Source organism: Gobius niger, assembly GCF_951799975.1.
Source record: "Gobius niger genome assembly, chromosome: 1".
NCBI lineage: Eukaryota > Metazoa > Chordata > Actinopteri > Gobiiformes > Gobiidae > Gobius > Gobius niger.
This window is the reverse complement of record NC_136852.1, coordinates 49,908,614-49,925,513: the sequence shown is the minus strand read 5'-3', so window position 1 is coordinate 49,925,513 and position 16,900 is coordinate 49,908,614. Positions and strand designations below refer to the sequence as shown.

Below are 16,900 nucleotides of genomic sequence, written 5' to 3'. Positions count from 1 at the left end.
CCTACAGCCAATATGACGGTGCAGGCAATATATAGCCACCGTTAGGCACTAGAGGCACTCTCTAGCAGCAAACGCAAAAGTGAGACGGGTTTGGCGAAAGATTATGGCTGAACTTCTGATCAGCTTCTCACATCCCTTCACTTCCACATTGAGGTAGGCTACACTGGCCATTTCTGCGTGCCTTTTTTACGCGTTTATCACTGCCGTTCCTGCTGCCCTCCCTCGGCCCGCAACTGTACCTTTCTCCAGGATGGGGTGTCTCTTCCTCCTCATCCGTGCCATCCGTGCTGAGCGGATGCACGGCACTATGAAAACCTACGTACACATACGCTTGTATGTGTACAAGGCCGCAAATTTAGCTGGCACGTCTCATACCATATTTTTCGGACTATACGTCGTTCTTGAATATAAGACGCACCAGCCAAAAAATGCGTAATGAAGTAGAAACAATATAGAAAAGTCGCTCCGGAGTATAAGACATTCTAGACAAACATTGCCTATTGAAGAAAAAACAACAGGCTGAAAAGGCGTACTGTATGCTAACAAAGTGATGGTTAATGACATGAAGCATAAACGATGAACTAAATTGGTGTCTGGTGTGTTAACGTCTCATAAACAGTTCAGATAACTATAGCACGAAGAACGTACCAAACTGTCGATAACCCAAATCAATCGCCTTGGCAACTACCTGGGTACGGAGAGATGCAACTGCACTGTTGACAAGTCTCTCCCCTCTTTTTAAGCTCTCATCTGCGAACTCGTTCCTCTAGCTGTGGCCATCTAGCTTTCAAACCGTAATTAGCTTGTTTTGTTTACTTCCTTACAGTAACCTCCGCTTCTTACTCACTCCAAACTTTCTTTCTGCTGCTCGATTAGCCTCCAGTTCTTAAGTGGCCGAAAATTTACGCTACACGTTAGGTATGGTGTATTTTCACATTAGTTATGCAGTTATTTTCCCTTGTTCCACCTCGTTACTCTTTATTTTTCTCTGTTCCCTCTTGTTTCTTGTAGCGCCGTAGCGTCTCATTACGCGCTCATTTGTAGTTGCACATTAGGTATGGTGTATTTGCCTGTTATTTATGCAGTTGTTTTCCTCAATTTATGAACTCTATAAAGCTGGCACATCTATATGACGGTCAAAAAACCTGGAACTACACATTGTACAGCTTTGTTACACGTTGTACCCCTTGTACCACTTTATTAAACCTTGCACTCTAATGTGTACGTACATGGGTAATTACTTTCTTGTTCCCTGTACCTACACATGGAACTGTAGTCCAAAGTGTTACCGTTTTTACTATCGTTTTTGTCCTGACACTATATAAGAAAACTGTCTGCATGGTCACAGGAAACACAAATGTCAGGACAAGCTCGTTAAAATGAAGTATTGTGTTTTACAGAACGGTGCTGGTCCGACGTGAGAAGCTCGTCTCGGACCACATGGCGCGACTCAAAGCGCGGCCGCGTCTGCTGGAGGTGGACCCCGAGTGCCTGCGCTGGACTCCGGTGATTGTGACCAACACCGTGGTGTCGGACGCAGAGGGGGACGACGATGACGACGATGACGAAGAGGCTGACAAAGACAAGCGCAAAGAGGTAAAGCTGCAGTCGCGTCTAAGACAAGAGGATTAAAGTCTCCACGCAAGACACTACAGCTTTTTCTTGTTTGTAGGTTTGTTTTTCTTAAGCCATGTCTCCAACTCCTTTCCTCTGAATGCATTTGCAGATCAAGCCAAATCCGAAGGCCTCCTCAATGTCGTGGCACATGCGTCAGGCCAAGAAACGGGAGGATGAGGAGGAAGACGACGACGATGAAGAGGAGGAGGAAGAGAGGAAGGGCTTTTTGGGGTTTCCCCTCGGCCAGAGTTCCCCAAACTCCGCTCCGATCCGCAGCCCTCCTGAGCCACAGCGTCTCGTCCCTCCCACGAACGGGGAGCGGCGACCTCGGGGGCGCCCACCCAAAAACTGGCCCTGGGGCAAAGGAAGAGACGCGCACCCCGGACGTCCCCCAAAGATCCGACCCGTAGACGATGAGGACGAAGACGACGAGACGGAGCAGGACAAAACTCTCGGCTCTTCCAGCAGCCCGCCGTCGCTCTTCTCTCTGGACAGACAAACGGAGCCCATATCTTTTCACAAACTGGGAATGACCAGTCACTCCATAACCCCCTCCCGGAGAGGCCGCCCCCCCAGAAAAAAGAGGGGGCCCAAACCCAGACTGACTGAGGGGCCTGGGGACAGTTTGGGACAGCTGCCTGGAGTCCCCAGAATGAGTGACTCTCCCGTGAGGAAGAGCTGCTTCAGTGAGAGCAGTGAGGAAGAGGAGGAGGACGATGAAGACGAGGACGATGAGGACCGGAGGGCATGCTCTCCACCGATGCTCACCAAACCAGCCATGGGGCTCAAGTGCAAGGTTAGTAATGAAATCAACAAATCAGATGAAAAATTATTGGGTGAATTTGTGACGACTGAATTAATTTGTTTTTCCCAGAAGCCCCTAAGGAAGCGTCGTTTTCGTCAGCGCAGTCACCCCCACAGCAGCGTGGTGACCGAGACCATCTCTGAGACCACAGAGGTCCTGGACGAGCCCTTTGTAGATTCAGATTCCGAGAGGCCCATGCCCAGACTGGAGGAGGAGACGCCATTTGGACACCCCCTGAGGCGGTACCCACCTGCCCGCTCTGCACTGCGCTTATCTGACCCAGGCCCAAAACGCCCGCGCCTCACTAATCTCACCGACTCTGAGGATGATGGTACGTATTGAAAACAGAATATACAACCCTTTTAGGCAAACGACTATTACTTAATATGTTTCTTTTTCATTTTTTCAGAAATTACTCCTGTCCTGAAGCCAGTATCTGTCCTATCGGCATCCCCCACAGATCCCTCTGCCAACCCTGAAGCACCGGTGAAAAAGAAAAAGGGCTGGCCCAAAGGAAAGAGCCGCAAACCTCTGCACTGGAAGAAAAGGGGGCCAGGGAGACCCCCAGGCAGCGGGGCAAACCAGCGTGCTGCTGCTGAAAACCAGAGTGGGGATCCCCCACCCCCTAAAATCAAGATGAAGCCGGGCCGCAAACCCAGAGGCTGGTACCTGCAGAGGGCCCAGGAAGAGGCGGAGCGGCAGGAGCAGGAGAGGCGGAGGCTCATGGACCAACAGATGGACAAAGACTCTTCTCTGGACGATCGCAGCGGGAAACGGGTGTGTCGAGACGACAAACAAAGAGACTCAGACGAAGAGGATGATTATCGTCCCAAACCTGTCGAACAAAAGGTGCCCAGGAGGAGAGGCAGGCCTCCCAAAAACCCAGCCCTCAGACAAACCCCACAGCCTGCGCCAAAGCCGCCGCCCGCCTCCGAGCCTGAGGAAGAGGAGGAGGATGAAGAGGACGATGAACAGGAGGATGACAAACCCAGTCGTCCCCCGTCCCGTCCGTTGCTGTCTCCATCATCCTCTTCCTCCACTCCAGGACCCAGAGCACCCCCCTCCAGACCACAGGACACAGAGGGGGACCGGGAAGAGGACGAATATGATGAAGAACGAGAGGAGGAGGAGTGCAGCAGCAGCATGGGGCGGAGAGCGGCGGTCACACCAGGGTCCGGCAGTCGCCGCAGTGAGGACCACGATGCAGATGATGAGGGAGACGGGCACGTGGACGACAAGAGCAACAGCAAGAAACGCAAAGACCCTGACTCTGACGAAGAGGAGGACGAGGAGGAGGAAGAGGAGCAGGCGTCCCGGGCCAGCTCCCCACCCGTTAAAGAAGAACCACAGGCGGAGGCTTTTTTAGACATGGAGAACAGCGTGGCCAGAGAACACGTCAACAAGCAGGAGGAGGAGGAAGAGGTGGAGGAGGCTGAGGAGGAGCCGGCCCCAAAGAGCGGCCCGTCGTCAGTCGACCCCCAGCAGGACGAGAGGAGGCGCAGAGAGCAGGAGGAGTCTGCCGCAGCAGCTGCAGCTGTGGAGACTGTCACGGCCATGTCTGTTCCCTCAGAGCCTATGGACCTCCCGCCTCTGCACGAAGACAAGAATGTCACGCTGTTAATGGAGCCACAGCACCCTCTCCCAAACCCCCCGGACCACCACCCCCACCACCACTCCAATGAGCTAGACCTGGAGACCGTTCAGGCGGTCCAGTCCCTGACGCAGGGGGAAGCCCAGGAGGAAGAGGCTGAACCCCACCCGCACCACGGAGCTTACCAGGACTGCGAGGAGACCCTGGCTGCGTGCCGGACACTGCAGAGTTACAGCCACACAGGGGAGGGCGAGGAGGAGGCCATGACTTTGGTGGAGGAATGTGGTGCATCCCAACACAGTAGCCCAATGCCCAACCCTCCCATACCGCCTTTGCCCAATCAATCTGTGCGCTCGGTCAACAGTCCCGGGCTCAATTCTGGCGTCATGGACACAACACCTGCAGGGCAGAGGGGAGGCACCCCTGGCCCAAATGGAGCTGGGGGCAATAGTGGGGGTACAGGAGGAGGGTACACTCAAATAACTCCTGAGCACCCCAGTTCTCTCTCTGCGCCATCCCAGCAGAATATGGAGACTTCGCCCATGATGGACGTCCCGTCAGTGTCTGACCACTCGCAGCAGGTGGTGGACAGTGGCTTCAGTGATTTGGGCAGCATAGAGAGCACCACAGAGAACTATGACAACCCCAGCAGCTATGACTCCACTCTGGGAGGGGGGGGTAACGGGACGGGGAATGGGGGAAATGGAGGTGGTATTACTGCCGTTGTCGCCTCCACTGCAACCTCATCCTCTGCTCCATCTTCTTCCAGCTCCGCACCGCCCTCGTCATCCTCCCAGTCCAACAGCTGCTCTTTCGTTCCAGCCCCCACCCTAAACTCTTCCGCCGGGACAGGAGGGCAGCACACCATGGGCAGCTGCAGCCACATCCAGCAGACGGGACCAGGCCCAAACAGTGGTCCCAATAATGTTGCAGTACCACAGCCTCCTCCACCCCCACCTCCGTCCAACACCCCCGGCTGTGGCATCAAGTCTCCTCAGAGCTGCGGCGTCATAGAGAGGCCTCCCAGCACCAACCAGCAGCAACAGCCACCGCCCCCGAAGAAGGTCCCACAGCAGCCACCGCAGCAGACGCCCAACTCCCAGTCTGCGCCCTCTGCACCCCCACCTCCTCCACAGCAACAACAGCAGCCCCTGTCCCAGTGCAGTATGGGTAACGGCTTTGCCTCCACGCCTATGATCATGGAGATCCCAGAGAGTGGTGGCGGAGGAGCAGGCAGAACTCTTTATGAACGTATGGGCCAGGACTTTGGCACAGGGGGGTACCCTCAGCCCTCTGCCACCTTCAGCCTGGCCAAACTGCAGCAGCTCACAAACACCATCATGGACCCTCACGGTATGCCCTACTCCCACTCTGCGTCCGTCACGTCTTACGCCACCAGTGTCTCTCTGTCCAACCCCGGACTGGCCCCATCGCCTCACACCCCTCTCCCTCAGGGCCAGCCCACCATGACGCCCCCTCCCAACCTCAGCTCTGGATCAATGAACCTGGGCTCCCTTCAGCTGCAGTGTAACATGCCCACCACAAACATCGGCCTCGGCCCCCCGCCGCACACGCAGCGGCTACAAGGACAAATGGCCACCGTCAAAGGCCACATTTCCATCCGCTCTAAAGCCACTCAGCAGCTCGCCCCCGCCCCTCACCAGCAGCAGCTGTACGGACGCAGCTCTGGGGCTGTGGCCATGCAGGGGACCCCACGGACTTTGACCGTTCAGAGAGGCATGATGCCAAACCTCATGCCAACACCCGCTCCTTATAACTCCATGAACATGGCACCTCTTAATGCTATGTCCGCAGCGGGATACCGAATGCCGCAGCCCATGATGAACAGTAGCTATCATGGCAACCCTCCGTACATGAATCAGCCTGCGCAGTACCCCATGCAGATGCAGATGGGGATGATGGGAGGCCAGGGTTATCCACAACAGCCTATGCAGCCTAATCACCACGGCAACATGATGTATACTACACCCTCTCATCACAGTTATGCCGGTGTCCCAAAGCAGCCGCCGTACATGAGCAGATGAGCAAGAACTCGAAGTGGAATCGGAGTCAGAGCGGGTTTCTGTGTCTCATGTCGTTACTCCTGATCCCTCTGCACTGCCACAAGGCGCCAAAAAGAGGAGAGTAAAGGAGGTTGAGATGGTCCTAAGGGTTTCCTGTTTTTCTCTGTTGTCATTATGTCCTTCATATTTTGGGAAGGACACCCCTCTCCCTCACTGTCTGTGGGAGCAGTCAGCGGGTTAGGGGCTCATGTGAACATGGTGTGAACATGGACCTCAGGGGTGGGCCACTGCTCCAGGCCAAACCCACAGCCTTCTGTCAAAGGCTTTCACATGTGCTTCCCTTTTCCAGCACTCTGGAGGAGCAAGGGAAGGACAGACAGGAAACAAAGACAATACAGGAATACCTTTGTCAGACTGCGTTAACTGACTATATTCAAACATGCACACAATCTTTTAATTGAAATAGGAAGCCTTATCTTAAAAAAGACAATGAAACATTGTAGGCAACTCTTGTTTTGTTCAATTTAATGTTGACTCTTATTTTTTGTTGTTTTTGTTAAACTTTTTGAAAATATTAGTGTGCAGTCCAGCCTCTTATATGCTTTGGTCTTTATACGTGTGAAATTCTGAAATGGCTCTTGTTGAACATCTCTGGTGGCTGTCGCTGTCGATTCATAAAATCACAAGCTCAGCGCCTTTGTCCGAGGTGAGTCCGAGTCTTCCGGGATGGACGGTGTTGAACCAAAATCAGTCATGGAGGAGTTACTGTTTATGTCCATGAATAAACCAAGTAGCATTATTTTACAGTTTCTTGACGCACAGCCGTTTGATGTAAATATTCTGGTATTTCCCAATAATCCACCTGTGCATACGCTCAGATTAGTCAATCCGGTTCAGAAAATCACACTCCACTGACAGTCTACAATGTCAACATTTTTAACAGCTTTGAGGACGCAGATCAAAACTGAAATTCATGTGACTGCTTTTAAGGAAAGCTATATTTAGTTATAGCTGACCACGAATCTACAGTATAATATTGTTACTGGCCCAAAGAGGTCGAGGACTATTTAAACAGTTTGTTTTGTTTAAAAACGGCATATTTTCTTTACGACAATTTCTGCACTCCAATTGACTAGAGGAACGGCAATGGCAGATATCCTTATGGTAATGGGTGTCTTAATGCCTGATCTAGTGCGCGGACCGGCCCCAAAGGACCTGACAGTGGCAGGGTCAGGAGCAGGCCTGGGGTTCTGCGGGTTTATGGTGTTCAGGAGTGAGGCAGTTGGCCTTGACCAGTATTCAAAGTCAAGAGGAGTTTTCATTTTCTTACAAACCTGACATTGCATACTTTGTGTGTAGAGTTATGTTATTTTTGTTGTTTCTTTCTGAATTTTATCAGACTGGGCAGCTTTCTTTTATGACACAAGCTGACTCTTTGACTTTAGAAACCAATTGTAGAGAAAAATGTTTTTTCTATAATATAAAAGGAAATTCTGATATTGGTACTGTCATTTTTTTCACTTCTGTTTCAGGAAAAAAAAAACATATTTTTTAGCTCGCCTCTTGGTAATAATTATTAAGAAACTCAAAATTTAAAAAAATTACCACTCACTATTAGTGACTTTAAGATGCCTTTAATCTCTCCATTCCATCTCATCTCTAGAGTTTTCTATCTTTGTGTAGTATATTAATGCTATTTTAAACAAAAGGACTACAAATATCTAAAGGTCACTTGGCATTCTTTTTTCTTTTTTTTTTTACTTGTGTGTGTATAGGCTGACTTCCTTACATTTAAGGCATGTAAAAATGAGCTCAGTATATTTGTCTGTTTATATCGCTTCCCTTTTTGTATCCTTTGTAATTGTACATGTTGCGTTGTATGCTAAGAGAGAGCGCAAAATAATGAGAGGGGTCTAAGCCGGGCGCACAGTGACAGTTGATCTGTGCTCGGCCGCCTCAACTCTCTGTTCCTGTATGTATTCCATTTATTCGTTTTTCTTTCTTAGCAAGTACTTTCAAAGAACTCTGTACATTTTAACATAAAATGAAAATAAATTATGTTGAGCCATTTATGTTTCACTACATTTTCTTATTGTAGTTTTCTCTAAACAAAACAATGTTGCATGCAATAAAGGCCCTTTGATGGTTGGGTGCAGCTTTTACCAAATGAAGAATGTAATTTTATGAACTTTACATCAGAATAAATGTAATTTTCATTCTTACAATATCTTGATGTAGCTTGAATGACTGCAAGCCCACTTGACCTTGTTAACTGAGCGCTAACGCTAACCTATCTGCCTATGTCCACTGGGTGTCTCCACTTACGACAAAAAAAATACACCATTAGAAAGAGACGTCAAAATATTAAAATAAATCGGCAATCAAACATACGAAACATACTTTGAGAAATGCATATCACGATGCTTTTGACTTGGAAATAGCTGTTGTGCGACCACCTAATCTAACCTAAATATGTAATGGGGAAAGTTAAACGTGTATGATTGGTTAGACTTTTATGGTTAGTTTTATTAATAGTCCATTTGTGTGACTGTGAATATGTTCTACTTAAATAGCAAGAAGCATTAGTATTTATTATAATAATTTATATGGATGTAAATAAGAAACAAAATGAAATCTGATATTGCAACAAAATGTCAGACGAGGCTACATTATTTTCAGCCAATCACTTCCTGTGTTTACTGTAGCTATCCCGCTACAGTCCAATCAGAACACACCAGTTGACGAAAGCTTCCGTGTTGTTGACCAATCACTTAACGCAAAAGGCGGGCTTAGACGGGGATTGTGGCTCCTGATTGGTTGACACTCGACCACTACGGCGTCGCATCACGATCCGTAACACCTAACGGGAAGCAGCGACGGTGGGCTTAATCTTTAATTGGAAAAAAGGCGTAAGGCGAGACGAAACCGCGACAGCTGCCTTCGGTAAGTACACAGGAATAATATAACATCCATAGCGAGGAGTTAGAAGCGCATACATTACGTAGTTGCAATGGTTTTTTATCGTTTTTATCCACGTACGATGTGACGGGGCTATCCCTCAGTCATGGGACTAAAGGAGGTGGAGGCAATGATGGAGAAGCATCTTTCCCTCATATGATCCACACAGGCCTTTAGCTTATTCTGTAGTGTAGCCAGCTAGCATTCTTTCTTTCTCACTACCCAATACGATCATCTCTACTTTGGTTCTGTACACCTGTAATTGTAATTCTATAGCTTCCTCGCATATTTAATGAGGTTTTCCGGTGTCTTCTAACACAGAGCTATGTCAAAAGGCACTCGTGCTCTCTAGACTCTTGGATGTGAGTCTTGCATCATTTTGCCTCTTATTTAAACACTGCCAACCGAGATGAGTAAATGTGTGTACATTAAAACTGGAAATTCAGGGAGCTAGCTTGAAGAAAGGTGTATCCTGTTCTTAATAACCAAATAACACACAACTACACAACTACCTTTGCCTTATGTTCAACATTTCATATTTTGTCTCTAGTGCAACAGTTGAAGTATAAAGATGTTTTCATTGCAATGTAGAATATGACTTCATTGATCTCACAGTGGAGACATTGTCTGTTACAGGTCTTAAATAAAGAATAATTGAATAGAAAAAGGTACAGATAGTTGGACAATGTGCAAACACAGAAGATTAAATGTGCGATCAAGTAATAACGACAGAATAAAGGCATCTTACTAAAGGAAAATAACTTTAAGAAAGAAACTAATATAGCTGCAAGACTTTTATTTCACATTTTTATACTGCCTTCTGAAGCACTTTGGTCAACCAATTATTAGAGTGAAGTATAAATGATCTAACTGACTGTATAGATATAGTGACTGTAATTCATGCAGAAGTAGTATAGGCCTACTGTGGGAGTTAAATGTATGTGAACGCTTTGGGATTTCTCACATTTCTGCCTAAATTGGTCATAAAATGTGGTCTGATCTTTATTAAAATCACAATAATGAGTAAACAGTGTCTGCTGGAACGAATACCACCCAAACAATTACATTTTATCATATTTTATTGGCCACAACATGTAAACATTCACAGAACAGGAAGTGAACCCAGGAGTCTTCCTGAACTGCAACAGTTTTGTAAAGAGAAATGGTCCAACATTCATCCTGATTGTTGTGCACGTCCAATCTGCAACTACAGGAAACGCAGTTATCGCTGCCAAAGAAGGGTCAGCCTGATATTTAATACAAGGGTTCACTCACTTATTCCACCCTGTCCTGTGAATGTTTACATGTTATGACCAATAAAAATATGATATTATTTAAAAATGTTGAAATGTGAGAAATTCCAAACATTTTCTTCCCACTGTATACTGGAATGGTAAAAATATATTCAAGTATAATGAAGTTTGAAATAGTTAAATATGTTTTGTTGTTGTAAATTTTTAATAAAGGACTAATTTGAAGAGATTGATTATCATATGTACCGACAGTAAATTCTCCAACTTTCTCTCAAATGCTCTCCCTTCTGTTTCACCGCCTCCAGCCTCCGCCTCCCGTCACCATGATCCACAGCCTGTTCCTCATCAACGCGTCGGGGGACATTTTCCTGGAGAAGCACTGGAAGAGCGTGGTCAGCCGCTCCGTGTGCGACTACTTCTTCGAGGCCCAGGAGAGGGCCTCGGAGCCGGAGAACGTCCCCCCCGTGATCCCCACGCCGCACCACTACCTCATCTCCGTGCTCAGGCATCGCATTTACTTCGTGGCCGTCATTCAGAGTGAAGTGCCGCCGCTCTTCGTCATCGAGTTCCTGCACAGAGTGGTCGACACGTTCCAGGTATTTCACATGGTGTTCACAACATTCTGTCGGCCTGTAGTGCTGAAAAAGGGCTAGTCTGTAGTCAAAGCCGCGCTCCTTTTTGTCCTTTTTCCCCCCAGATACACTCTATGTACTACAATGATCCTATCTTGTGTTTTGTTTTTGCTTCAGGATTATTTTGGCGTCTGTACAGAAGCGGCCATAAAAGACAATGTGGTCGTAGTCTATGAACTTTTGGAGGAAATGTTGGACAATGGCTTCCCTTTGGCCACAGAGTCCAACATCCTCAAAGAGCTAATAAAGCCTCCCACCATCCTCCGCACCATGGTCAACACCATCACAGGTAGAAATGACTTCATCTCAAGATACAGGAGTTTATGATTATATCCATTGAAACCCATGAACAGCATCTGCTCTGTATCCGACAATTCTTCATTATTAAAGTATATTAACGTGTTGATTTTGTGGGGTGAACTTTTCCAGGCAGCACAAATGTGGGCGAGCAGCTCCCCACGGGCCAGCTGTCGGTGGTGCCATGGCGACGCACCGGAGTCAAATACACAAACAACGAGGCGTACTTTGATGTGGTGGAGGAGATCGATGCCATTATTGACAAATCAGGTGTCTGATTAAGATATACACATTTAGTCTTTGTTTACAAGGTATAGAGTGTAGTAGTGACAGAGGTCTTATCTGTAACTTTGCTTTGTTTAGGCTCCACCATCACAGCTGAAATCCAGGGGGTCATCGATGCCTGTGTAAAGCTGACCGGGATGCCTGACCTCACACTCTCATTCATGGTGTGTGCTTTAAACCTAGGTCATTATTTATCTCGAAAGGGTAAATGGTAAAGGGTCACGTAAAATTGACTCTTTTGACCAAGTCATGATGCTGTGCTGTGATAGTTTATTTATTTCAGCATGCATACAGGTGTTGCATATCCGTTACATACGATAGTGAAAACAGCTGAAATATTTAGTGCAGTGCTGCTCAAAGGGAGTAGGAGGAAGGTAATCTTAAGCGATGGAAGGTAACCAACATAATCATCGGAAATGATAATAAGATTATATTGTGATGATAGTCTCCTTTACCATCATTATAATAGAAAATTATTGCAAGTTTTAATGTGTAAAATGTTAATGCTGAGGTGCCCCAATTCGGGGTTAGGAGCCACAATGTTGGCTTATAAAATGGACAGATCAATGGGTTTGTCCACTTTCAAATAAAAAACACAAAACACTTTTTTTTAAAACATGATCTATAGGATTAGGGTCAATCTTTTATCCATTTCTTTCCCTTTTTGCAGAACCCTCGCCTGCTCGATGACGTGAGCTTCCACCCGTGCGTGCGGTTTAAACGGTGGGAGGCCGAGCGGATCCTCTCCTTCATCCCCCCTGATGGAAACTTCCGGTTACTCTCGTATCACGTCAGCTCTCAGAAGTGAGTGTCACATGCAAAAACACCATATGGGTTAAAAGCAAAAGAGATTTCTCAGAACCCATTCTAAATATTTTTTTTATTTAATCCGTGATTGACAGCATCTCGCTTCCTACTACCCTGTGGGCTCAGATAGATAGATAGATAGATAGATAGATAGATAGATAGATAGATAGATAGATAGATAGATAGATAGATAGATAGATAGATAGATAGATAGATAGATAGATAGATAGATAGATAGATAGATAGATAGATAGATAGATAGATAGATAGATAGATAGACAGACAGATAGACAGACAGATAGATAGACATTTGCTCTTGTATCTTATGCATCGGTCTCTGTTTCCCCTCCAGCCTGGTGGCCATCCCGGTGTACGTCAAACACAACATCACGTTTCGCGAGGGCAGCTCTCAGGGGCGCTTCGACCTGACGCTGGGCCCTAAACAGACGATGGGGAAAGCGGTGGAGTCTGTCCTGGTCAGCAGCCAACTCCCGAGAGGCGTGCTCAACGTGAACCTAAACCCCTCCCAAGGAACATACACCTTTGATCCAGTCACAAAGGTACTGACATAACTCCACACCGGGAGAGTATTTGCACAAGGGGCGGATAAATAAAGCAATACTTCTGAAGTGGAACTAGTGGTTATGAGATAATACAGCAAATGTATTGTTTGTATTTTACGCTGCCTGACCAAAAAGACCTACCTGAACATCCTGAATGACCAGGTTATCAATTGTCAATTGATTTCTTCTTCTCTGATGACAATGCCAGGATTCATAAACTGTGAAAACCATTGAAAAAAACACAATCTAGTCCTGTACGCCTATGTTTTAAAGTATTGTTTGTCTCATAATGATCTTCTAAACAGTGGCTGAACTGGCTGCTCTTTCGCTTCCTTGATTGCTTCTTTTTCCATGTTGAGCAGTTGCTGTCCTGGGACGTCGGGAAGATCAACCCCCAGAAGCTCCCCAGTCTGAAGGGCAGCATGAGTCTTCAGGCCGGAGCCTCCAAACCAGACGAGAACCCCACATTCAACATCCAGTTTAAGATCCAACAGATGGCCATCTCAGGTATGACGCATGTGCTCTTATGTTTCTTATGAGACACAGTAGTAAATAACCAGTAGATACTAATACTGTACAGTAGATATTGTAAGATGCTTGAATTACTAGATAGATCCATAGAGCTGCTTTATGCAAATGTTTTTTCATTGAGAACAACAAGTCACTTTGATGCGACTGTTGCTGTAATCACTGCTGTCACCTGGCCTGGATACTTTGTCCACATTTTATAGTGATTCAAACACTTCTGGACTTTGGTCGGTAAATGCTAACTCTTTTCACTTTGTAGTTACTCTGGCAATTATAAACTAAACTTTAAACAACTTTATTTATGGTTGTCGGACTTTTTCTTTGTACATGTGTGCAAGTAACACCACTTCTCATCCACTACAGTAATTCTTTTATGTCCCACTCAGCTGACGATCACCTGACAGTCACAGAGCACGTGCTGTGAAACCTTCTACCACTAGATGGCGCCATACACAATACTCACATGACTACTCTGAGCTTTATTTAGCCAGGGAAGTCATACTGAGAAGGGGACTCATTAATTTGGGCAAGGATATTCTGAGCTGAAGACCTTTCAGCAGTTCGAAAGCAGATTATATCTTTTAAATTGTTCTGAATGTTTCTCAGACTGGCAGGTAGATTAAAAAAACAACAAGCCAGATAAGTTAAGACAGCTGGACATTTCTTAATATAGACTTTGGTCTCGTTTGTTCTAAATGTTCAAATCCAAATCCACATATAACACATTTAATAAACTTAAACTTCCTGAAGGACAAATGATTCTCTACAGAGCTCCACATGTCCTCCTCAATAACCTCTTAACCCCCCACCAGAAGTGAGCACATTTTCTCTGGGCGGCATCACCCAAATCTAAAAGCTTCTTGAACAAAGCGCCAGATAAGCAACAATAACACAATAAGAAAAAGTGCCAAAAACACGACTAGACTGATGAAAAAGCAGCAAAAAAGCCACAAAAGAGTGACAAAAATGTGGTGAAAAACTGATGAAAACACATTAAAAAAGCAAGGAAAAAACTGCTAAAACTTGACAAAAAAACATGAAAACATGACAACAAATTTCCAAAAAAGGGATAGAATCACAGCGACAATGCAGCCAAAAAAGTTACAAACACTTTAGCAGGTCTTGGCTTTCAAATTAGTTGCTATGATGAAGAAGCCGAACCAGAGAAAATGCGCTCTGTTAAAGTATGGGGGGTAAGAGGTTAAAAATATAATATAATAAAACGGTATAACCACCAAGAGCCACTAATAAACCACTAATAAACCATTGGAGTCGTATATCTCTTTGTGAAAGCCTGGTCTTTCTGATTATTGCTTGGATGGGAAAACTGTGAATGTTGTGTACCCAAGGGCAGCTGTGGCAAGATATGTAGCTCACCACGAGTATGGAATGAATGAAAAAATGCTCCTTATAAAACTGAAACTGAAAAGTGCTGCATAAATAAGTTTCCCTTCAATAATCCATAAATGGAACAAAATGCATGAATAAAACAGTAGTACAGGAAATAGAGCTATTTACATTGAATGCTTAATAATTCCTGCTACTAGTACTACAACTACTTTTTATGTCAGTTGAACAATACCTAAGTCCACAAAAAACTTGTCTTTGTTATTGCATTATTTCTATTTCACCACTTATTTTCCTAAACCCATCATTTGTACTTCGCCATCCAGCCAGTCTTACTTATTCTCTGTGTTGTTGATCTTTTTTCGTCAGGGCTGAAGGTGAACCGGCTGGACATGTACGGAGAGAAGTACAAACCCTTCAAAGGCATCAAATACATGACGAAGGCCGGCAAGTTTCAGGTGCGGACGTAAAAAGACTGCTGCGACACTGGACCACCAGAGGGCACCAGAGGACTGACAGAAGACAGTGAAGTTTATGAAGGGGGTGGAGAGCTCTCGGGTTATGTATTCGTCTATTTTACACCGAAGGCTCCATGTAGCAGAGAGTTTCACACAGAGAATGTAAAAACAGCAAGCCCATATTCAAGGTTTTGTGTTTTTACTTTAAAGGTCCTATATGATGCATTTCTTCAGAATTTTTTGAAATACGTGTTGACGTTTACCAAAGGGAGCAACAGAAACTAAACACAACTTTTTATCTTTTTGATGAACACACAACATAAAGCCGATAACTGGAAAAGTGAATTTGCCTTGTATAGGACCTGTAAGATTTTAAACCAGCCTGATTGTAAGTGCTTGTTGCTGTTTTACCTGTAAACACCAAAACCCAACTGTTCTTATAAAACGATTTTAAAAAAAGTTACCCGTTGATTAAGGCTTAGCAGCATTTCCACTTCTTACAAGATTGCAGTATCTTTGTCTTACACAGTCTTGTGTTTGACCTCCCATCTCAGACTCCAAACACTGATTTTTGAAGTACTGTAATACTGTATACTGTAATTCTAAATGCAGGTCTTCACTAGTGACTAATGTCGGCCTGTTCAGACCCCCTTTAGTTTATGTTTTTCAGATGATTTTGGCGTTTTCTGCATTGGTTGACGTCTTTGTGTTTGTTTGTTTTTCTTTAAAGACATAACATTATGGTTACAACGCTTCATCACAGCTCCTTTTAGTGGGTGAAACATATTTAATTGTCATGTATGTATGGTAGCATCAGGGAACATTGACCCCTGGGAGATCTTTTGGGTTTTTTCCCCATATATAGAGCTCAGAACTGGAATAAAAGAAAAAAAGACAAAACTCTACTGATTTGGGAATCATAATGTTACGCCTGTCGAGATACTTCTGCCTTTTGGTGTGAAACTTTTAGGAAAACATTGACAATACTTGATTTGGTCACTACACTGGATTTAGCGCTGAGGAACTGGAGATTGTGACAACAAAGCCGTCCTTAATGTTTTGCTTTTGCATGGACTTTTATTTATAATGAACGTTTCTGAGTTTACTTTTTATTTGTTTGCTTTGAATGGTTGAATCCAAACGCTGTACTAACACTTGCAGCTTCAAAATTACATGAGGACGTTTATTTATTTCATGTTTACTTATACTTTCGTGCATTTCAGTACATTCCCCACACATGAAACCACTCAAACTCGCTCCTATGTTTTGTATATTAAAGCCACACTGTGCAACATTTCACCTAAGAATAATGGGGAAAAAAACTTTCACAATAAACTCAAATCTATCTCTTAAAAACATGTGTCTTCACTGTGGGCGGGCTTTGAAACATAAACATAAAGTTTCAATAGGCTACATTACTTCAAATGCTTTGTTTTGTATAATCCACAGTTTGGTCTCATTGGTGAATGAACCTGGATATGGTTATTGACTATCGCTTTGAATGTTCTGCAGTGTGGCTTTAAATTCACCACATTTGATCATTTTGCTGGTGTAGTCTGCAAATGTTTCCAAAAATGATATCACCGTGGCACCTGAGATAGACGTTAAAGAAATGGTGATACATCTTTGTTTAAATCCTGTCCACACAAACACATTTGGACCGTTTGGGACTGAAAGTGCTGCTGTGAAAACATGAATGAGTCAGAAATGAGAAAAGCTCTAGATCGGCCCGGAG

General features: G+C 45.2%; 2 protein-coding genes across 4 annotated transcripts in view; both read left to right on the top strand.

The window, feature by feature from the left end:
• Positions 1–8,169, top strand: part of kat6a (K(lysine) acetyltransferase 6A) — a 36,485-nt gene extending 28,316 nt beyond the window's left edge. Inside the window, exons 14-17 of one of the 3 annotated variants that reach the window (XM_079563944.1) lie at positions 1,401–1,596; positions 1,727–2,413; positions 2,495–2,753; positions 2,832–8,169. In XM_079563944.1, coding sequence (XP_079420070.1) covers positions 1,401–1,596; positions 1,727–2,413; positions 2,495–2,753; positions 2,832–6,058 — 4,369 coding nt within the window. In that variant the 3' untranslated portion in view covers positions 6,059–8,169. Of the gene's footprint in view, positions 1–1,400; positions 1,597–1,726; positions 2,414–2,491; positions 2,754–2,831 lie in introns of all 3 variants that reach the window. The other 2 variants (XM_079563943.1, XM_079563945.1) reach the window with 2 other exon arrangements.
• Positions 8,170–8,873: 704 nt separating this feature from the next.
• On the top strand, positions 8,874–15,387 carry ap3m2 (adaptor related protein complex 3 subunit mu 2). Its single transcript, XM_079570994.1, has 9 exons — positions 8,874–8,980; positions 10,554–10,844; positions 10,998–11,169; positions 11,310–11,447; positions 11,541–11,626; positions 12,133–12,266; positions 12,622–12,829; positions 13,195–13,339; positions 15,077–15,387. The coding sequence occupies exons 2-9, from the start codon at positions 10,572–10,574 to the stop codon at positions 15,175–15,177; spliced, it is 1,257 nt and encodes a 418-aa protein (XP_079427120.1). The 5' UTR covers positions 8,874–8,980; positions 10,554–10,571; the 3' UTR covers positions 15,178–15,387.
• The last annotated feature ends 1,513 nt before the right edge of the window (positions 15,388–16,900 follow it).